At 42.3% G+C, this 23,175-nt stretch overlaps 1 protein-coding gene and 1 long non-coding RNA gene across 2 annotated transcripts in view; one reads left to right on the forward strand and one right to left on the reverse strand.

Moving 5' to 3' along the window:
* Positions 1-6,383: 6,383 nt before the first annotated feature.
* LOC309339658 lies at positions 6,384-13,665 on the forward strand. Its single transcript, XR_014155510.1, has 2 exons — positions 6,384-9,336; positions 9,662-13,665. It is a non-coding gene; the product is annotated as an uncharacterized lncRNA (long non-coding RNA).
* The window catches only part of RRP15 (ribosomal RNA processing 15 homolog), a 30,764-nt gene continuing 20,998 nt past the window's right edge, over positions 13,410-23,175 (reverse strand). Inside the window, exon 5 of the mRNA XM_081857839.1 lies at positions 13,410-13,945. Within this exon, the coding sequence (XP_081713965.1) occupies positions 13,784-13,945 (162 nt within the window). The 3' untranslated portion in view covers positions 13,410-13,783. The remainder of the gene's footprint in view (positions 13,946-23,175) is intronic.

Consider the following 23,175-nt stretch of genomic DNA (forward strand, 5'->3'; position numbering starts at 1 on the left):
TCGTGACCCCATGAACCAGAGCACGCCAGGCACTCCTGTCTTCCACTGCCTCCCACAGTTTGGTCAAACTCATGCTGGTAGCTTCGAGAACACTATCCAACCATCTCATCCTCTGTCGTCCCCTTCTCCTTGTGCCCTCAATCTTTCCCAACATGACGGTCTTTTCCAGGGAGTCTTCTCTTCTCATGAGGTGGCCAAAGTATTGGAGCCTCAGCTTCAGGATCTGTCCTTCCAGTGAGCACTCAGGGCTGATTTCCTTAAGAATGGATAGGTTTGATCTTCTTGCAGTCCGTGGGACTCTCAAGAGTCTCCTCCAGCACCATAATTCAAAAGCATCAATTCTTCGGCGATCAGCCTTCTTTATGGTCCAGCTCTCACTTCCATACATCCTATTGTGCAGTAGGATCCCAATAAAGGTCTTCCCTCCAGATGTTTTTGCCTGCAGCTTCCATTAGCTCTAGCCAGCACAGCTGTTCTGGCTGGGGATGGTATGGTGGGTTGTTCCAAAACATCTGGAGGGCACCAGGTATGGGAAGGCCAGCATAGCATGTAAACCTTGTTTTCACTTCTTCATAGTCAAGACTGTGGAACTCATTCTACCAGGAGGCAGTGATGGCCACCAACTTGAACGGGTTGAAAAGAGGTTTAGACAAATTCATGGAGGAGAGGGCTATCGGTGGCCACTAGCCAGGATGACTACGCCCTACCTAGAGGCAGCAATGCTTCCAAATACCATTTCCTGGAAATCACAGGAGGGGAAAGGGCTCTTGCGCTCATGTTCTGCTTGCTGGTTTCCCATAGTGCAGGACAGTGCGCACCCCGGAAATGATCTCTTTCAGCTTCTGCCTTCTGGAAGAAGGTACAGGGTTATAAAGACTAGGACTAGCCGCCTGATAAACAGTTTCTATCCAAATGCGATTTGGGTTTTAAACGCAGTGTAAGGAATCTCTATGGGAGTATATTGTATTTAAAAATGGGGTATCAGAGTTTTTAGGGGGCTAACCAGGTTGGGATAGCTGGGATAGCAGGCTTATTGGTTTTTGAATGTCTTATGTAGATTTTTCAATTTCATTGTTCTGTATGGGACAATGACAATAAAGATTATCGTATCGTATCATATCGTATCGTATAGGCATCTGGTTGGCCACTGTGAGAAGATGCTGGACTAGATGGGCCAATGGCCGGAGCAAGCAGGCTATTCTTATGTTCTTATATTGGTTTGGTTTCACTTGTAGAGTGGGGGGGGGTTTGGGGGTGTCACAGCTTGCCCCAAGTATAAATGCAATAAGGTCCATCAGTTACTGAATGCTTACAAACTTCCTAATGTCATGGGAGATCTCTTCACATGAACAATGTCTGCAAGTGGTTGCTACCTGGAATAAATACAGTGGTACCTCAGGTTAAGTACTTAATTCATTCCGGAGTTCCGTTCTTAACCTGAAACTGTTCTTAACCTGAAGCACCTCTTTAGCTAATGGGGCCTCCTGCTGCCGCCGCACCGCCGGAGCCCGATTTTTGTTCTTATCCTGAAGCAAAGTTCTTAACCTGAAGCACTATTTCTGGCTTAGTGGAGTGTGTAACCTGAAGCGTATGTAACCCGAGGTACCACTGTATAGATTTATCGTCCAACAACATCTGAAGGATCACAGCTTCCCCTTACCGGACATATGTCCTGATCATCACTTACAGACCACTTGATGGCACACAAGGAAGAATGTCAATGCAAGATAGGATAGAGAATCACATGGAAACAATCCAGCTTAAACCACCTCCTTGCACTTTATGGTTCAAAGCAGGGAATTCAAGTGCCCCCATCAAAACGAGGGATAAAAGGAAGAGCAAGCAAATCATCCATGCAGACACAAAAGGCTGGCATATTGTGGCTGTAAACCATTCATGAATCCCCCACTCCTGCTACAACTACAGAGGGTCTGTGCATGAATTAGGCCGGTGAATCAGCGTGGCTGTTGACCTCTTCCTAAACATAGAATCCAGAGCAATTATTTGTTATCTTTGGCAGAATCCTAAATATCTCAGCACTCAGAAATAGCAGCCGAAGTTTAGTCATACGGCCATACTTCTTGCATGACAAGAATCCCACAGTAGCTTGATTTGGTAAGATAACGTCAAGCAATAGGTGAGCTCTTGTAGACTTAAGTGAACCCTAAAAATATAGACCTTTCAGAAAGAGAGGACAGCACAAATTACATGAACATGAATATATATATACATGAATATAAATATACATGAATATAAATATACATGAACACGCACATTACATCCCAAAACATGATGGGTGGCAAGCCTATGTGCCCAATCCTGTACTACGTCTATAACAACAAAGAATCCTGAGGTACATCTCAAGATTAGCAAATTTACAGTCGGGGTGCCAACTTGAATAAAATATTGGGGGGGGGGTCAAGTAAGCCCTGCCCTGCATAATCGATCACATAACATGGAGCACGGACACCATGTGAATGGCAATGCCCATCAACTTGGGGGGAGGGCAGCCCCCTCAAATATTTTATTGGGGGCCCCAAAGACGTCTCGGCCCTTAGGGGTTGGCTCCTTAGGAGTTGACTGCTAGAATGAGTTTCACTCGCTTCTACATTTCTATCAGGAAATTATATGCAAAGATCTTGTTTCTCTGTAACTAATATGAGTTTGACAAAAGAGGAAAGAACTCTTGACATGAAGGCTGACATGACATTTTTCTGTTTGGATGATGCCTGAATGCAGGCTTTGATGTCCTGAAAGCAAATGCCTCAAAGGACAGCATAAGTATCCTCAAACTAAGCCCACCATTGCATTGCAGTATGTTCCCCAATTAAGCAGTTAGCAGCAAAGCATTTGCTTTCCTTTAATTTCACTTTCCTTTAACTTGTTTGTTTTACATTTAGGCCTAAGCAGGCCCCAAAAGAAGTATGGGTCTTGACTTTAATACATTTCTGAACTCTGCATTCTGGAAAGAGATGTACTTTTCTAAAGTCAGCTTCCTAACATACATATTCCACCACAGGCATGTGAATACAATGGTGTCCTTTTCCACATACTTTTTTTTATTATTATTCTCTCGCTCTCTCATGACAAAAATAGGGACACCTGGAAAGTTACTTTATTGAGCATAAGGATCTTCTGTTTCCTGTTAACTTAAAAATTAAGTGATCTAGATTTTTAAAAACAATCTTGTGGTTTCTTTTTACATTGTTAAGTGCAAATGCACTATGTAAGACGTAAAGGTAAGACTCCTTCTGCATCTGCTGACGACCAAGTCATTACATAAGAAGGCTGGCTATGTTTCGTACACTAAAGACCATTGTTGGAGGAAAAATATGTTTTGGAATTTAAGAGGTAATTTTCATGCGCTGCACAATGACAACAAGCGTCAGAGAATTGCACAATTTCCCTTCTCTGTGGCAAGGTAGTTACAGTCCTAAGGCAGATTGAAGTCTTATTCAAAAAACTTTAATTTGTGTTCTTTCTCTCTCACTCTCTCTCCAAGTTGTATGCTGGGACTAAGATGGTTCTTGTAAACAGTTGAAAAGTTGAACAGTTGGCTCTCCCCAACAAATACAATTTTAGAACACAAAACCCTCATTGTAATGACATAAGATGAAATTTGGCAGCAATGTGGAAGCCTTCCCAATCATTGCCTGTGACGCTGTGTTGTCATCCTCATGACCACTCTAACCACTTAATTCTAAACAATGGATCATCTGCCAACAGCTTCAAGTGAGGGAGGTGGAAGTTTGTCTAGGAAAAGCTTCACACTGGCTTTAGAAAGGTAGGTATGGAAACTGAATAGTGGAAAGCCTCACAAGGAAGAAATCCTCTCTTTGCCAGTCTTAAAAGGCAGAAGATAGTCTTGGCAGGGCCTGTGAGAGATAATCTGCTGCCCAGGGGCAAAGCATAAACTGGGACTCCACATCCTGCATACAGAAACTGACAAAACGGGGAGTGAAATCTTACTTGAACACTGGTAATGGGGCAACATAGCTGAGGGGACCAGGCTAGCTTGATCCTACAGGGCAGACCATGTGGTATAAACCAGGCATGGGGTATGTTTGGCCCTTCAGATGCTGCTGAACTAGAACCCCCCATAATTCCCATTCTGGAAGTTGTAGTCTGGAGAAGCAAAGCTCCCACACCTGGTACAAACAAAATTGTCCACACCTGCTATAAACTCTGCTCCACACTGCTGCCTGAGGAGGCTGCCTCACTCTGCCTAATGATAGGGCCCGCTCTAAGCAATTCAAGAGCGCAGTGTGGTTGAGGGGACAGCAGAGAAGAGACATGACAGAGGCCAGGCTGATTCAGATATGCTGCCTCAGCAGCTTACAGCAAGCTGGCATAGTGGGCAATGGAACCAGCATTTCTCTCATGACAATAATAGCTTTGCCTTCTCAGCAGCACATCTCTCATCTAAAAAGAGGCACATCAAGGACCTCTTTCATATATCCTTTTTTTTAAAAAAACCAACAACAACCCAAAAACCAAACCTGTCATATAAATCAGTATTTTCACTTTCATTCAGCTGTTCTGCTTATTCGGTTTAGAATCCTGAGAGATTGTTCTATAGCATTCCCAAATTAATCCACCTTTAAAATAAAGTGGCAAACAGCTGCAAAGGCCACCCAAGCTTATAGTTGGCTCTCAGCTGTCCTTCGTTCAAACTTCACATTTACTCCAGGCTCCATGACTTTGGTGGAGCTACTTTTACAGCCTGCAAACCAGTTTGCATGTGGAGCACAAGAGCCAAGGAAAGAAAGTAAGAAAATGCACATTAAGCAGGTGCAGAGTCACCAGATTTTGCTAAACGTGGAAACTGGCTTGAAATCTGGGGTTTTCATAGCCCCCCTAGTGCCAATATTTCAGAATACAGTGGTACCTCGGGTTAAGTACTTAATTTGTTCCGGAGGTCCGTTCTTAACCTGAAACTGTACTTAACCTGAAGCACCACTTTAGCTAATGGCGCGTCCCGCTGCCGTTGCGCCGCCGGAGCACGATTTCTGTTCTCATCCTGAAGCAAAGTTCTTAACCTGAAGCACTATTTCTGGGTTAGCGGAGTCTGTAACCTGAAGCGTATGTAACCTGAAGCGTATGTAACCTGAGGTACCACTGTATATTGATGCGACTTTAGAAACCACTGACCACCTTCATCTACAACCTACAAGTCACTTCACCCAGTGACCTAGCATTGCCTTGGGCCTGAAGAAAGTGCCCCTAAACAGCTATAAACAGACTCAAGCTCCTGATCCATGTATTTCTCAGAAACTCAGGTGCTGCTAGAAGGGCCAAACCTCTTCATTATTTAGAAACCTGGGACCAATGAAGAGCCAAATGAAGCCCAGGTACCTACCTCCCCACGAACAATAGTTGTAATAAATATTTGTTTTTAGATGGTAGCCTGGGAGACTTCAGCTGTGAAAAACGAAGGGTGGTTCTTATGAAGCAGTTCATAAAAGGGCTTCAGGCTGCACAATGGAATATCTCTACCTTTCCCACACACTGCTGTATGTATATTCTGGGAGTCCCCCAACCCTTGAGAGCTGATGGCAGGGGTGTAAGGAGAGGGAGGGAATCATTGCTCTAATGAATCTGCTTCATTGGATACTACTCTTTAAGTATTTGGAAATGTAGGGAAGTTGATAGTTCTCACATGCTGTTATCTCCCGTCCTCAAAAAAACTACCCCTTGTCCTATCTTAACCTATTGGCCTCTTGCCTCCCTTTCCTTTGTGTCAAATTTTAGACTGTAAGCTTCTCAGAACAGGGACCTATCCTTTTCTGGTCCAAAACATGAGAACATTACTGTATCCTTATTTACTAAATGTTTGTGTGGCCAACATTTAGTGCTCTGGGCAGCTCACAGAATACGGCCTATTAAATGCCAATTCAACAGTTACAGCAGGCACAATAAAATAGGGGTGGGGGTGGGGAGAATATTATTATGCAACGTATTTAGTTTTCCACAAATAGATCTCCCATTAATGAGAGTTTCCTTGGGAGGTGATAGTGAACAATGTAAGGAAGGCAGGATTTTATTTTTACAGTACAACATATACTTTGCTGTTTTAAAATATTTGTTTATTTAATTTATATACCACCCTTTATCCGAAGACCTCATGGCAGTGTACAACATTTAAAATATTTAATTTACAAAGCATAATAATAATACTAAAAATTAAAACAATCACGGAAAAATGGTAACAGCCTTTTTAAAGGCCATAGATTGTTGGGTAAAGAGGAGTGTTTTCGCCTGACACCTAAAGACACGTAATGATGGTGCCAGACGAGCCTTTCTGGGGAGAGCATTCTACAAATGAGGAGGCACCATAGAAAATACCCGTCCTCATGTTGTCATTCTCCAAAACGCTTGGGTCTGGGCGGTTCATATGGGGAGAGGCAGTCCTTAAGGTATTGTGGTCCTCAGCCCTATTTAGAAGTGTCAAGATGTAGTTGAAATTTATGATGATTAAAAAAATATTTCATCATGTCCATTCTTTGGAGAGCACAACATAAAATAGTGGTGTCACTGTAATATGACTAGGGTTAAATAATATAGCTTTTAAACAAACAAACAAACAAACAAACAAACCTGAGATTTAATTGGGGGAAATGCAAAGCAGATTTGAACTCCCCCCCCCCCCATTTATAGTGTAGGTGCAACAACGTTCAAGCTTACTAGTTTCAAACATTAGACATTACAGGTAAGAGTTTAAGAAGCTTGTAGCTTCCACCTTGACTTCCATCATGGAAGAAAGGCAGTTCTATAGATGTAATTACATTAAAAATAAATACCATAGGTTTAACTGGCATATTTCCCTAGCTTCAAATGCAGAAAGGATAAAATGATTGAAGGTATCATTACTGGCAGAATGATTTGATTAATCAAGGAAGTAGAATAATTTGGCAGAGGAAACTGCTGAGCCAGGTTTGCACAAATGCAACCTCAGTATCAGGAACTATTTTAACCAGTCACTCCAAATGCAACATAAATATATTGCTTTATTACATCTCAACGATGTTTTAGATTTTCCCAAAACCTGCTTTCAGGGGCAAACAAAGTACTTCCACCTGAGGCATCCCTGCCACCCACATGGATGCAGTCAAAAATAATATGCAGCCTGGCACATCCAGGCACAGTTCAGCCTCCTGATGGCAACTCTTGTGGTTGCAATGCACTGTAAAAGCTCTCCTAGGACCGCAGGCATCATTGCCGGGCCGTATACTGGGAGAGTTCAGATTATCATTTCCCATCTTAACAAGCCAAGATATGAACAATTTTGGCCAGCCTTGCAGCCCTTTCGCTCCTCACTTTATGGCGGGAGCAGACAAACCAAGGCTGTCTTCCATTAACTAGAGTTTCCCGTTTCACTCAAACTGGGGAGCCGCGGTTAACAGCTCTGGAACAAGCCAGGATGTTAAGCCAACTTCAAATCATGGCTTAACCTCCTGGCATATTCCAGTGATGTTAACCATAGTTAACAAAATGGGAAACTGTAGTTAATGGGAGACTTGGTTGGTTGGTGGTACAAAAACCGCATGCACAGCCAAAAGGATCATTACTATCTTGGCTTAGTAAAGTGAAATAAGGTCATCTCCCATGGCTCAATGCCTTGGAAAAGTTACACTGGACCACAGGCATCATTGCCGGGTCACATAATACGATTGTAAGTCTGGGCAAAACTGATGACAAACCACGTTGCATTGTATGGAAATGCTTTTGACTCTCTGCTCTGGCCCCAAAACATCCTTCATTGTTCGTTTAAATTAGCCAGCATTTATACAAACATCCAATGAATTATTCCCTGATTAACCCCTAGTCTTGCACAAGCAGACAAGTATTTAGTTTTTTATCAACAGGTCTACATGTGGGAAACAGTGAAAAGACCAAAAGTTTATCCTTATCTGTGCTTCATCAAAATCGGAATGGCCAACAATCCCCAATTGGGTCTATACATGTCTTCTAAAGAAAATGTTCAGATCTGCTCATTGCGCTCAGTTCCTGACCCAAATGGTCTTCATTTGGCTTTCTTTAATTCTTCTGCTCCCTGCTGTTGACATAACATTCACATTTACTGTCACCAACCATGCATGCTATCTGGCTGGAAAATCTAACTACTTGAATAACATGACTTGCAGGGAGAAGCAAATTAATCTAAATTACACTTTGCCATTTGGATAACTTTATTAGGATGATGAAAGCAGGTTAATTAGGAGGAGGAATGGCCTGGAATTCAGATGACTGCATCATGACTGAAAGATTCTTAAAAAACATAAACAAAACAAAAAACGAATAGCTGAAAGGAGTAAAATAATTAAGATTTATTCACAGCCTTTTAGGAGCTGAAAAAGCAATGCAAAGAGTCAATTACTGGTCTCAAGTTGGCTCAGTACAGGAACACCAGGACTGATTTCATGATGTGTCAGGGCAACAGACAAACGCAAGATAAAAAAGGAAATGGCCCCCACATCCCATCAGATGTTGGACACGGACATGGGATGTCTGGGTCTAAATCAGGGATGGGGAGCGTTTTCCAGTCAGAGGCGGCAGTCAGCCATGGGCAGCCATCAAGTGGCAAAAATGGGCTAGGACGGCAGATGCCACCACTGTCTTTGTACAATTCTCTGCATCCCAGTCACACAGGAGCCAGAGGCTCACAGACACACATCCCTCTCTATCTTCATTTTCCACCCTGGTCCAAATCCATAGTCAGCCGTAGCCTTATTTGTAATGGTTTCAGCACCGTGTCAACATCAAGTTATTCCCATTTTACAGATGAGAAACTATTTCACAAGGCTACTGCAAGGTTCACTGGTGGCTAAATGACTCACTACAGACCTTGGGTTGTATTCAGCATAGTGACAAGTAAATCATTGCATAAGCACAATGACTTTTTCTTGCCCAACAGACTTCCCCCTTCCACTGCATGCTTCTTAAATTTTGTTTTTTGGGCCCCTGCCCCCCAAGTCTCCAGAGCAAATTTGGGTGTGGCGCAAGATGCAGGCAGGGGTAAGGGGGGAGGAAGCAAAGTGAAGTCGTTCCACTTGCGCAAGGATCTGGTTCAATGGAAGCCCCTTGCTTCCATTTACAGAACCCAAATTGAGCACCTGAGCAATGCACATGCCCACCCAAGGATGGAAATCACAGGAGAGCAACAAAGAGGTCAAATATTATTTGGGCATGCCGAACAAAGCAAGGAATGCTTCATAAACCATCCCAAAGAAGAATTAGCAGTATCAACTACACACATTTCAGTAAAACTAGATAACCATGTATTAGAAGTCAAACTGCCTAAGAATCAACCATCCTTTTGACATATATGGTACAGTGGTGCCTCGCAAGACGAAATTAATCCGTTCCGTGAGGCTCTTCGTATAGCGGTTTTTTCGTCTTGCGAAGCAAGCCCATTGACAGCTTAGCGGATTAGCGCTATTAGCGGTTTAGCGGCTTTTAGCGGATCAGCTGATAAGCGGCTTAGGGCTTAGGAAAAGGGGGGGGGGAAACCCCGCAGGAACTCGCAAGACATTTTCGTCTTGCGAAGCAAGCCCATAGGGAAATTCGTTTTGCGAAGCGCCTCCAAAACAGAAAACCCTTTCGTCTGGCGGGTTTTCCGTCTTGCGAGACGTTCGTCTTGCGGGGGCACCACTGTATCCAGTTTCAAATCACTGCCACCATGAGGATAACCTACCCTTTCATTATACGAAGAACATCTCCTAGGAAATCAAGTTCTGTTCCAAAATCTATGTTCTCCAGTGCAGGTACAGACATGCAGTTCTTAAAACTACTCCTTTTGGGAAAATGTCTTATTCTAAATATGTTTAACTTTGCTTTTTAAAGATTGTATTTCTCTTTATTTTATTGCTTTGAAGATTGCTCCAAAGCAAAGTGCTATTTGTTGCTGAGCAGCCTATCTGTGAAGGGATCTGATTCACGATCTGTTCCAGAGCCATACTATCAGCAAGAAAGAAAACAAATGAAACTCACAACTTGAAACTGGGTTTTAAATCCCAGCACCTTTTATACATGCCTCACAAATGCATAAGCTAAGCTAATGTTGGTCTGATATTACAAGAACTTGGCCCTAGCCCAGCTTTTCAAAAACTGATTATTTCAGATCAATATGTAAAGGAACAAAGAGTCCTATGGCACCTTCGAGTATATTTATTTAAAAGCATTTCTAAGTGGCTTGATATTTAAGAATCTTTAAGCAGTATGCAAAAATACCAACATAGAATCTTAAGAGTCAGATTTTGGAGAACTATAATTCGGGTGAACTATAATATGCAGTTGATTAAGATATTTAAAGGACCCATGGAGGGGAGGCCTAAGATTCAGAAGAATCTTGTTTGATTTTTTAAAAATGTAATTATGTTAATTGTGTGATTTATTTTGTAAGACCAATAAAAAATATTTCAAAAAAAGAAAAAGGAATCTTAAGAGTTGGAAGGCACCCAAGTGTTATCTAGTCCAACCCCCTGAAAAAACAGTATCGGGGGAAAATTGTAATAACAGGCTCCAAACTTATAGGTCAGAGCAAACCCATAAAAGTAGCACAGTTCACTAAAATTAGTAGGGTAATCCTGGATGGATCATGGAGGCTTAGGTGGAAAGGTCCACACAAAGTGGCTCTCTCTATTCTAGAAATTTCACAAAATATAATTTCAATGCACTGCATGTATATGTGAGTGACTGCTTATACTCAAACCCGTAATTACTTTCCCCACATTGCTAGGGGGCTACCTTGCTTTGACCACACCATCCATGCATCAAGCCGACAAAGCAAGGGTGTTTTTGATGTGTGTCCCCCCCCCTTCCATCTTTTGAACATTCACACAGAAATCGTCCCTTGAAGAAGTGCTACAAAATGGAATCTGGGTTGCCCTAGGGTTGGTCAAAAGCTGAAGCTGGTATTTGGAATTCTGGTACTGACATTGTCTGGGGTTTTACTCTGATGTTTTATATTTCAGCTGTTTCCGTTTAATCATTTTGCTTGTAAGAACAGTTGTAACCTGCCCTAAGCCCTTAGTTAAAAAATATATATCACGAATTAAAGAGCGCTTGCATCTGCTGCTACAGGAGACGTATACTGCAATACCTGGCAATTTACCATCCCATCCAGATGCTCAAATGTAATTTTCCTTCGGTGCCCTACTAAAGAGGAAGATTAACCTCACCTCTCCATGCATTAGGAACATCAAACAAGGATTTCACTAGGTATAATTGGTGCCTTTCTACTGAATTCAAAAGCAGGCTTGTTTATTGAGAGCAAGTTTCTTGCGGTTTAAATCAGTAGCGCCATATTGGCACTAAATGATTAAAGATGCAGGAGGCTGTTTTCAAGCTCATATAAAAAAAAGCACACCTAGAAACAGAATCTAGTTTCAAATAGGTTACAGTAGGAAAATTGTAGAAAATTTGTCCATCCAAATCTCCCAGCCATCAAGCATGAAGGCCTATTATTATAACAGACATTCCCATCCATCTACTTCATTATCTTGTGATCTGCAAGTGGGTTTTGAAGCCTGTGCACATGGGGGTCACAGGCTCTAGATTTAAATCCAAAATAACTGTTGCTTTTAATCCTTAACTGGTACAATAGATGGGCCTGGTACATCTGCAGCAGCACAACTGGACACCTTCACCTGCCCCAGTTGCAACAAAGCAGTCTCTACAGCAGGAGCTGCCACCGCCCAATGGCTTGACCTCACCCCCAAAGGCACATTCCTTCATTGTCTCCAGAGACAGACGGGTGCCAAGAAAGAACCTATTGCAATCTTTAACTGTATTGGTCTATCATAAAGCTGTGTTGACGCAGGTAGCCAAACTCAGGAGACACGTGAGTCTTATCTTACATTTTAACAACTGGTAACTGCTCTCTGGTTGTAGAGTTGTTTTGAGTGGCTGTTGCAGCTTACCTCTGAGGTGAACCGCAATCGTCACTCAAAATAACTCCCTGTACAAGCACCTTGAGGTAAAGTGTCACCAGTGCTTTTCTTCTAGAAAAATAGGTGCTGGCATAGGTGCTGGTTACAGTAAGCGCCACACATTTTAACAATGACAAAAAAGAGTACCCCCTGGAAAAGAAAAAAGCCCTGAGTGTCATCACATCTGCCACCAGTGGGGGGGGGGTGGGAATCACTGAATAGTTTGGGATGGACACCTGAAGGGCTGAAAGTGGCGAGCTGCTTCCTCTACTAAAGGAATGTCGAAAACACTGGCAGTGATCTACCCATTGTATGGACCGGAATTGTTGAGCTTCTTTTTGGGGGGTCCAAAGATCGACCAGGAGCACCCCTCGATCAACCAGTAGATCACAACTGACCTGTTGCGACAGCCCTGCTCTACTTGAACCAAGACAAAGACTCTGCAGTGGATGGAGGTTAATCTTGCTCATCCTACTGCCCTTCAACTCTTAGAGAGTTCCTTGAATTAGAGGGATCTTTCCACTCAGTGGATAGACCCATCAAGCAGTGGTCAGGCACCAAGACCAAGACGCACCCAGTCAATTTCTGGCCAGAAAAGGGAGAGGGAGCAATTCACTCCAATTCCATGGCCTTGCAGAAGAGGACTGGGGAAGCCTCAGCGAAGAGTGTGTTCTCCAGGCGTCATGTTGCTATTGGGTTAGGATCTCAGACGGGAGATGGGACAGGCACAAGAATGCCAAGTTATGTCACCTTCCTCCCTTCAGTTTTTCTGTTGTTATCGTTGCCCCAATCCATTGGGATCATTTTCATTCCAGAAATGAGAAAATTCTGAGGACTCAAAAGATTTAGCTAGGCCCAACAATTTCCGCATGCTTAGATGGCTTTTATTTGTATTTAAAAAAACCCAACCACTACAGATTATGGCGGCTTTTATTTATTGCTGTATCTGCTGAAGGATCTGCCTAATTTTATTTGCAGTTTAACACACTGTTGTTGCTCTTGTTTTATTTTGTTTGCTATCTACCCAACAAAGCTTTTGAAAAGAAACACAAAAACAGTCGTTTCACAACAAATTGTTTTTGAAACTCCGCTCGGCTTCTAAAGGGATGCATCACGTAGCATAGAAATCCCAAAGTCTCCCTGGGTGTGTGGAATTAGTTACACAGTCCTTTGGATCCCAGCCCTGGCATCTCAAATTTCAATTAACTTTCAGAGTGCAAACTTAATATATTAAAGAGAATTCAAAGCCACTGCCCCCTCCACACACAAACACACATATGGAAAAAGGAGAGGACACAGTATGGCTACATTTCCTGGCTTTTCCTCCTCCTTTTAAAATTAAGTTTTCATGGTCGTCTCCAGTTATATCAACGCTCAGAGACCAAAATCACACATTAATGGTTGCTTTATTACCTACAAAGCCTTTCGAAGCCAAGAAAAGTTAAGTCTCTATAGAAGCAAATAATTTTACATGGTAAGGATATTTCACTATTTTATTTTATGAACTGATAAACACCTAGCCAAGTTACAAACAGAGAGGTGGAAATGCAAGCATCATGTTAATATTTAAACTCATAGAGACCTTGGCAAAAAACCTCTCTTTTTCCAACTGGGCAGGTGCTGCTGTTTTGACTGTACAGCTTTGTTTTGGAAATATGTATAAATTAGACATCTTTAGAGAGGAAATACTGCAGATTTCAGGATTGTTGGACGATGCTTTGTTAAAACGAGTTTCCCCTCAACCTTCAAAGAGACTGTCTGTAAGAAAAAGGCATCCTTGCTTGAACCAAGAATCTTTATATTAACCCCCCCCCCAAAAAAAAACCCCACTAGTTTTTGAATCACTTTGGATTTCATCGGTCTGAGTCACTTTCACTCTCCTCCTTGATTCCACTGTCTTCTCCAGCAGCGTTTTCCCCATCACTCTGTTTATCCCAGTCTTTCATGGAAGCTCCCATCATGAAGTCGTCTCGCAATATACTCCAGGCCGGTCCATCTTCCGATCTAGATTCATCCTGAGGGTTGGGAAAGGAGACGAGTGTGAATGGTAATATCAAGCAGAAGCAAATTAAGTTTCCTTAACTGGAAGCATCCAAGACAGACTATATTTAGAATTATAGATATGCTACCTGATCCCTACAGGGATCTTGCTTTAAAAAGTAATGGAAACCTTTAAAAAGTAATGAAAGTACCCCCACGCAGAGGGCCTTCTTAGTATCACAGTAGTCTCTCACCTACGGCTGTGGAACGCCTTCCTCTCAGATGTCATGGAACTAAACAACTATCTGATTTTAGAAGACATCTGAAGCCAGCCCTGTATAGAGAAGTTTTTAATGTTTGATGTTTGAGGAGAGCCAGTGTGGTGTAGTGGTTAAGAGCGGTAGTCTCGTAATCTGGTGAACCGGGTTCGCTTCCCCGCTCCTCCACAGGCAGCTGCTGGGTGACCTTGGGCCAGTCACACTTCTTTGAAGTCTCTCAGCCCCACTCACCTCACAGAGTGTTTGTTGTGGGGGAGGAAGGGAAAGGAGAATGTTAGCCGCTTTGAGACTCCTTAAAGGGAGTGAAAGGCGGGATATCAAATCCAAATTCTTCTTCTTCTTCTTCCTCTTACTGTGGTTTTCTAATCTGTTGCAAGCTGTCCAGAGTGGCTGGGACAACTCAATCAGATGGGTGGCAAATAAATTGCTATTATTAATATCTTCACTCAAACCCCACCTTGCATAGCTCACATCTGACACCTACTCACATGGCTAGAGCTTACAAAAGAAAGGCCCAAGATCCAATTGAAAAAAGAAATAAATGTACGTAAGACAAGGCATCTTAAAAGCAAGAAAATCAGTAAGTCAAAGAAGCATCAAAAGGGGTTTTTCTCCAGTAGCTACCCATGACACCCCATAGAGTGGCGGTACTCAAAAGAAGACTTGCCTCTACTGAAGATCTTAGCAGGGAGTCCTTCACAGTCCTGAAGTCAACTAAACCCAGACTGGGAGCTTGCAGAGCTGACAAAGCACTGCTACAAACCGATCATGTTGCCTGGCCCAGGCAGCCCCATGTATTACAGTAGTCCAACCAGCAGGTTACTGAAACATAGGTTATCAGAAGAACATAGAAGTTGGGCTATATCTACCCAAAGTAGACCTGTACCTGGCATGCCTGCCAACCTAAGCTGGTGAAAGGCAACCTGGGACCACCGGGATTAAATTTACGGCATGTAATGCCCTAAGAGAGAACATTATGAAAATGATGTATAGGTGGTACATGACCCCAGTCAAGCTTGCAAAAATATATCATTTGCCCGATAACAAATGTTGGAAATGTAAAGAAACAGAAGGTACATTCTTTCACCTTTGGTGGACGTGCCCTAGGATTAAGGCTCTCTGGGAGACGATATATAATGAACTAAAAAAGGTACTCAAGTACACTTTCCCTAAGAAACCAGAGGCCTTTCTCCTGGGCATAGTCGGCCAATTGGTGTTAAAGAAGGATAGAATTTTTTTATGTACGCAACAGCAGCAGCAAGAATACTCATCGCAAAGCATTGGAAGACACAAGACCTACCCACTCTGGAAGAATGGCAGATGCAAGTAATAGAATATATGGAGATGGCGGAAATGACTGGCAGAATCCGAGACCAGGGAGAAGAGTCGGTGGAAGAAGATTGGAAGAAATTTAAAATTTATTTACAGAAATATTGTAAAATTTTTGAAAGTTAATGGCATTGAAATGAACTGAAGGGGTTCTAGCAACGAGGTTAAAAATAAGATTGGATGGATAATTAGACAAATAAATTGGATATGAATTTGCTGAATTAATTTTCAACAGGGATACAAAAAAGGGAGATGTGAGGAAGTCAAGAAAATAAGTGAATCAAAGATGAGAAGTAAAAAGAGGGATTTTTGTGTTTTTTTCTTCTTTTTTCTTAAAATGTGTTTTTTCTTTTCTTTTTTGAAACTATTTTTTCTTTTTTTCTTATGTACTTTATAATTTTGTATTTTTGTGTATTTGTTCTTGTTTTTTCTTATGTTTGTTGTCTTTTCTAAAACTTAATAAAATATTTATAAAAAAAAAAAAGAAAGGCAACCTGGCCTACAGAGGCAACATAATGCTGGAACATCGCCCAGGCAGCCCGCCCCTTTTAGGGGGAGCACAACCCTGTCAAGAACAGGGTGAACCACCCACCAGGAAGACACCAAAACATGAACGCAACCGAGTAGAAGAACAGTCTGCCAGCACATCTTTTGGAAGAGGCCACCGAACAAAAGCACTTGAAAATGGTGCCTCAAATTCCAAGCCATAGGATACCATGGTCAATCGCATTTAAAGCGACAGAGGAGAATTGCACGGAAACTCCTGGTGGTTTTGGTCCCTCGAGGTGACCAAAAGCAGGCCTAAAGTCTACATGAAATGTCTCTAGAAACTCAGCCCTCATCCACGAGTGCTTGGCACTGTATGGCAATCACATAAGCTCCGTGAATCCCCAAAGAAGGGTGATTCCCACCTCTAAAAACTGAAGATGTTTAACCGGAGACTTCTTCAGTAAATAGTTTACAGCATACTCCATTATCAAACATGTTAGAGAGCTTATTTTGACATCTGTAAGAAATGCAGCGTTTTAATAGTAATCCGAGGGCTGGCTCATGCATGACATACATCACTTAATCTCTCAGCACTCAAGGACTAGCAGATGAACGCAAAAACTACATCTGGGATCTACAGGAAAGCACAGAGCGCTGCAGAGTGTACAGGAATGCACAACAACATCTCCCCCATACTCCCAAATCTCTCTTGGTGGATCAAGTTAAAAAGCTTTTGGATCATGCGTGCAACTCCCAACTCCGTGTCATTCCAAGAGATTTCAAAACACATGTGAACTGAGGACCGGCTTCATTTTATTTCTGCAAACAAGGTGCATGCAAGGACACAGCGTTGGGTGCTTAAGTAGCAAGAGTGCTGGCTATTTTCAGACAGGCTACAAGCATGGCATGGTGCACTTTGACCTCCCCCCCCATATGAATTAATCTATAGTTAACCCAGGGAACAGTGTCTTTTTAAAAAAAGCATCTATGTGGCAATCTAAGCTGCCTCTCTTTAATTACTCTCAAGATACAGCTTCATTAAGACATTACCTGGCACATTGCACCAACACAAAACATGGGTTTCATAAAGCCCTCAAACAAACAACTCACCCCAAAGTTAACATTTAGCGTATCTGGTTAGTTACCCAAAAGCCTCCTTGGTGTCAGCCAGTCATATGGGGCAATATCTGATGATAGTCACACTCAAAGGAGACCCACTGATTTCAGTGGGTCTATTCAGAGTATGACTTAATTGTCTATCATCATAGCAGAAAGCTGCCATGTTGTTGTTGTTCAACAGGTTCATATCTGGATAGCAATACACTGGTAATTTTACTCTGAATTTGTTTTTTTGCTTGGAAGCAGGTGGTATAAGGCTACTTTGAGAAGGTATAAAAAAGACAGAAGTTTGGTTTTTACTAAGGTTTTAGAACTTCACTAGTTGTCCGTTATTTGAGAATGAAGAAGCAAAAAAGACATTTTCTACAGTGCAACAGCACCACTTTGTGGTGGCTACAATTCAAGCCATAGCATACCAAAACATAGCCTTTGCAGCAAAAGCTAAACGTGTCCTGTGGCTTAACAAATTTAGTTTGCATTCCTATATACAATTACGTGGGGATAAATCCCACTGAACTCAATGGAGCTTACTTCTAGATAGAAACATATAGGACTGCAGTGCTATTGCATCAACAAGGCATTTAGCGCTTTCTTTTTAATAAACATTTACCAAAGAAAATTTACAGAGAGATCCACGGTTATGATTCGTTTCCAGTCCCATTAAATACAGCTCAGCCGTGTTCAACATCAAACTAGCAGCATAATTCTAACCACATCTAATCAGAAATTGCCAGGTCCTGTTGAGTTCCCTGGTATGCAGGTATAGTGGGACTGCAGCCTAAATATTTTTTTTAACTTAAAGGTAAGTATTAATGAAATACCTCATATACATGACTGCTCCAGAAGGATGTAATCTTGCAAAAAACCAGACCCATCTGCATTCTTCCTTCCCACTGCCCCTCACATCCCACTATTAAATAGCATTTTTTTTACAATTATTGTTAGGTTCCATTGTAATTAATTCTATGGATTGGTTTGGTAAGCTTTGAGGCTTACACAGACCCACCAAGAGAGTTCTTGCTATTACCAAGAACCATTGTCAAGCTGTAACGCTCCCTCCTAACCAAGCCCCATCACCATTAAGATCACTTCCTTTCTTTCCTGCAGGGTGGAAACCAGCACAGATCTCATGTGTCTAGTGTTTGATGGGTGCACACATGAATTCATGAAATCAGCCAGGCACCAGGTGCATTCTTCACCTGGCTCTTGGCCACGTGCAACCAAGTCAAGATGCCTGGGCATCTCCACCATCGAGAGGTGCCTGCCTGGGGATCAATGGATCTGGACTGTTTTCACACACTAATACCACATCCTGTAGAATTCTACTAGTTACAGTGGTACCTCATGTTACATACACTTCAGGTTACATACGCTTCAAGCTACAGACTCTGCTAACCCAGAAATAGTGCTTCAGATTACGAACTTTGCTTCAGGATAAGAACAGAAATCATGCTCCGACGGCGCGGTGGCAGCAGGAGGTCCCATTAGCTAAAGTGGTACCTCAGGTTAAGAGCAGTTTCAGGTTAAGAACGGACCTCCGGAACGAATTAAGTACTTAACCCAAGGTACCACTGTATATTTTTATCTGAACAATCAGAATGAATGTCAGAAACCAAAATGCTTTTTTCTGTGCAGCCTGAGCAGGAGCAGTGAACAACATTATAGTTAATTGTTGTATCTTGTCTTTACTTACCCCAGCCCCTGCTCACAGTTGTGAAGAATATCCTTATACTATGAATTGTCTGTGTCACCATTAAGAAGAAGGGGGTAGGAATAGGCCAATAGGTATGTGGACTGTCCCTGGATAAAGTGACTTTTCTTCTTTTAGTTCTCAAGGGTTGTCATCTGAAGTAGCCAGATGTTTAACTGATAATCAATCACAGTCAGTAAAACATTTGAAAAACAAGGCTTTAGAGGTGTCTTGCCCCCAAATGGCAACTAGACATTCTATTTTGGTGACTGTAACCTTGGTTTAAGGAGCTATTTGGCATCTAGCTTATATATCTGAATTTCTAACACTGATCTGCTATATGTACAGTGAGAAGTCCTGAGTTTCTGCACCACATCTACATAGCAAAATAGACATATGCACTTTTCATACATCACTGTGTATATGAAGAGTATTTGTGATTTTCTACATGGAAGTGACAGCCATATGGAAAACTTGTCTTGTGGGAGGACACCCACTGACAGAGAAGCACCTTGGGCCACCTAACATATTTTTAAAACTCAAAGCCCACAAACACAAATCAGCACATCTGATGTGCTCATTGACTTCACCCCATGGGCCAACATGTGAATCGATTCTGACCCAGTTCTCCTAAAAGAGAAGAGAAAGAGTCCAAAGAACACAATAAGGTCCTTGTCTACATGATTAGCAATTAGCTCACATCGTCTCCCTCTGCAAAAACGTATTATCTAATGCCAGAATCCAACTTCCTCTAACAAACTTATTCCTGGCACCTGCAACATGACGCAACTTTAATTCTACCTTATTAAGCCAAGGCCTACATTCCTTGCCTTCCAAAATGGCACATTCCTGAGAAGCCAAAACAATCCGTATCTTGGCACAGCAGTGCAGAGAGGTGTATGTTCACAAAACCCCACACCTACATAGGCACTTCTTTTTGCATTTTTGTAATAAGAATGATACCATCATACGGCTGAAGGAATAGTGTGCAAAATTCCTTACCCACCCACCCAGAAAAGAAGATGACTGGTCTTCTACATTTGCTTCATTGGTGCAAAGCGAAAAAATTGTAAATTTCATTTGGTGCTTAGGTGCAGTGTCTCATCTCTGTTCATGTTTTCAACAAGTTGTCATTTACTAGGCATCAAAGCATGCAAAATTTCAATGGGGACTGGATAGTCTTGTCTTATTTCCTAACATTATCCTTGCAGCAAAGGCCTGCTTCTGGTGGAACAAACTGCAGTTTCTTCTACACCAGAAGCAGAAGCTTTACCTCTCCTCTCCTCATACACACAGAGCACAATAGAGGGCTGAAATCCCAAGACTGGTGCTCACAACAAACCATTGTTTATTGTTGCTTCCCAACCAGTCCAACGTGTATGTGAGAAATACTTCTTAGAAACGGCAAACTTAAGCTCTTGTACTGAAATCAAAAGGACTTACAAGTAAACATGTTTTGCAGCAGCTTTTTGCTTATTACTCTGAGGACTCATTTACCAGGGCAAACTAATCTCCATTTAGTAGAAACATATTGGCAGTCCAAGCTCAATTAGTAAAATAAAAATAGAGACAAGACAACCCTTTGGAGGCAATAAAACCAGCCCCAGTTGGGGCACTGCAATTTTTACAGGGGGGCTGAATGCCAATCATTGGAAAGCATTCAAACCTTCATCCAAAAAAAAATTCTTTGGGGGGTGGGCTTGTGACTTGTCTAGTTAGGTATCTTCATTTGGCCTTGCACAGGATTGTGGCCAAACTTTGAAGCTGGGAATTTACCTAGGAAGTCTCTTGTCACTGAGTTTGCCAAACCACAGCACAAGTGAGCTTCTACCCATTTCCCCCGCTTCAATTCTTGATTGCATGAGCAGTCTTTGGATGTAAAAACAAATCAAGTTTTTGATAGGCAAAGACATCAGCTGGGACATTGAGAGAATGCTATATACTAAGAATGGCTAAATACAACCGCTGCAAGCTTGAACATTTAAGCTCCCTATGAATCAGTGGGACTGAGACTGAAAAGGGCATTGCTTTCCCAGCTGTATCAACTTAGCAGCTCTTCATAGCAAAAAGAGATTTAAAGGAAATCTTACGATGGCTTTTCCTTCCCATCTGCATTTGTAGCTACCATGTACATTGCACATCAGGAACAAACTTGACCTCCCTCACCCACCCCCCTCCTCAGTAAAAATAGGTAACTGAAGCAAACAGCAGGCGGTGGGAATCAATGGCAATACAGCATTTAAGTGTTCCCTAATGCTGGCTGATAGGCCTTGAACTTGCTTCATTCTTAAACCATTTTGACTTTGGTGCATTACTATAATAATTACTGTATATCCCAGGTCCCCAAAATGAGGAGGAATATTAAAGACAACTATTTCTTTCATGTGGCAACTTTGGTTTATCAGGTCATTTAGAATTTCTACGATGAAGAAACAAAAATCCCTCTAGGGCCTCAAAGGGGCATTACAGCTTTGGAAATAGGCAAAATGCATTTAGATTTAAGCAAAGGCAAGTGATAAATCATTAAAAAAAGGCTTGAGTCAGTTGAGAGCCATACTGAAAATAAACTCCAGTCCTCTCTGCAGAATGCTATTTCAATTGGTGGGTGGGTGATGGAATTGGCCACTGCTGTCTTGGAACAAAACCCAAGCAGCAAGTTATACTGGCTTCAAAACACAAATGTGAAAAATGATGCACACAATTGAACACCCACAGTCCCATCAGCAGCTCTTAATCAGGAGGCTCTGCTACAGCTGCTGGAAAGCATTCCCAGTAAGCAAACATCGCAGAGAATTGTTTACAGCACCTGGTCTCCATTCTATTCTGGATAACATCATCTCCAGCACACAGAAGTGTTGTGTTTGTCCTGCTTTAATTAGCCACAGAGCTGTGGAATTACAGGTTCGCGTTCTGAGTCTTTGCTGGGGGACCACCCAAGGAAGGCAACCTGTCTCCATGTACACCCAATATTTAACAGCCTCACTTGGGTTCTGTTTCAAACCAGGCGAATAAACGCATGCTTCAGGTTGACACTGACCAAGGATGAAGCTCCTGCAAGCTTAAGCCCAGCACTTAATCAGAAACATGCACAGAGGGCATCAATGGGCCATACAGCGCTTCTAGGATCAGAGGAAGCCTGCCTCTCAATGCCAGTCACTAGGGAATTGTAGCAAGTCAGGGATATCGTGCTCATCGCCCGCCTGGGGTGCTTTCCCAAAATATCTAGTCTCCCACTGTAGGAAACAGGATGCTTTGATGGACAGGTCTATTGTCTGATCTGGCAGGGCAAACTAAAGCATGATACAGGTGGTGGACGCCACAATTAATATCAGGCCTTTGGATGCAACCTTACTTACTCCCAGTTTCATCCCACCTACCTTGCTTATGACAGAGTTCTTCCCTGGCCACATTCACTCCTTATCAGCTGGAATGTGCACAGTTTCTATAGCAGTTCTTTGACATGGAGGCAATGGCCACTTTCACACCATGCTGCTTTAAATGTATGTGGACAGAAACTGCACAATCCAACTGACTGATGAGTATTCCCAATTAAGATTCAGTTGCTTCCAATACTATTCCTCTCCAGCTGCTGACTCTTCCATTTTTGGTGTTCAGGATTCAGCAGCAACCCAAGACCATCACCCTTGGTTTAGGCACTGGTACATGTCAGTGGCGGCTCATTTAATCAGGTCAGATATTCAGCACATACATAAAAAATGGGCAAATAACTCATGTTTTCCAACCTCCAGTCCAGTAGTGTTTCATGCCCTGGTTTTCCCTGCTTCCTCCTCTACAAAATTAATACTAAGCCCAAGGAGCAGGATGCTGATGGGCAGTGCCAACCCCTTGACCTGGTTGCAAGGAGGCAGGCAGGTAGAAATTGAGGGCAGAATGTGTCTACGGAATCAGCCTCCACTGCCCCAGTACAAGCTGCTGAATTCCAGGACACTAACAGATTGACGGGATTTGCTTCTGAGTAAACAGGGATAAAACTAGACTGCTTTCCAGCCTACAGAACTTTACTTTGAACAACAAAATGGCAGTAGAATTATAGAAATGAGCATGCATAAAGTCACGTCAAAGAAAATACAGTTAAGCAGCAGCAGCTACAATGGCTTTCAAACTACAACTCAATGAGCAGACAAGTGGCAAACTGCATCTGCAAATTAACCTGGAGGGGCCTTAGAAGCAGCGTCCTAATTATCCTTTTCAGTCCCATGGCTCTATGAGATTTGCAACATTGCCAGATAATTTCCATGTGACCCACCAGTGTTCAGCGCTGTTCCACCCCTGGGATTCCATGTTCGAAAATATATACAATTAGTACTGGGGCAGAAAAGCTTCATTGTTCCATAAAGGA

Source organism: Podarcis erhardii (assembly GCF_964252035.2).
Source record: "Podarcis erhardii genome assembly, chromosome: 3".
NCBI lineage: Eukaryota > Metazoa > Chordata > Lepidosauria > Squamata > Lacertidae > Podarcis > Podarcis erhardii.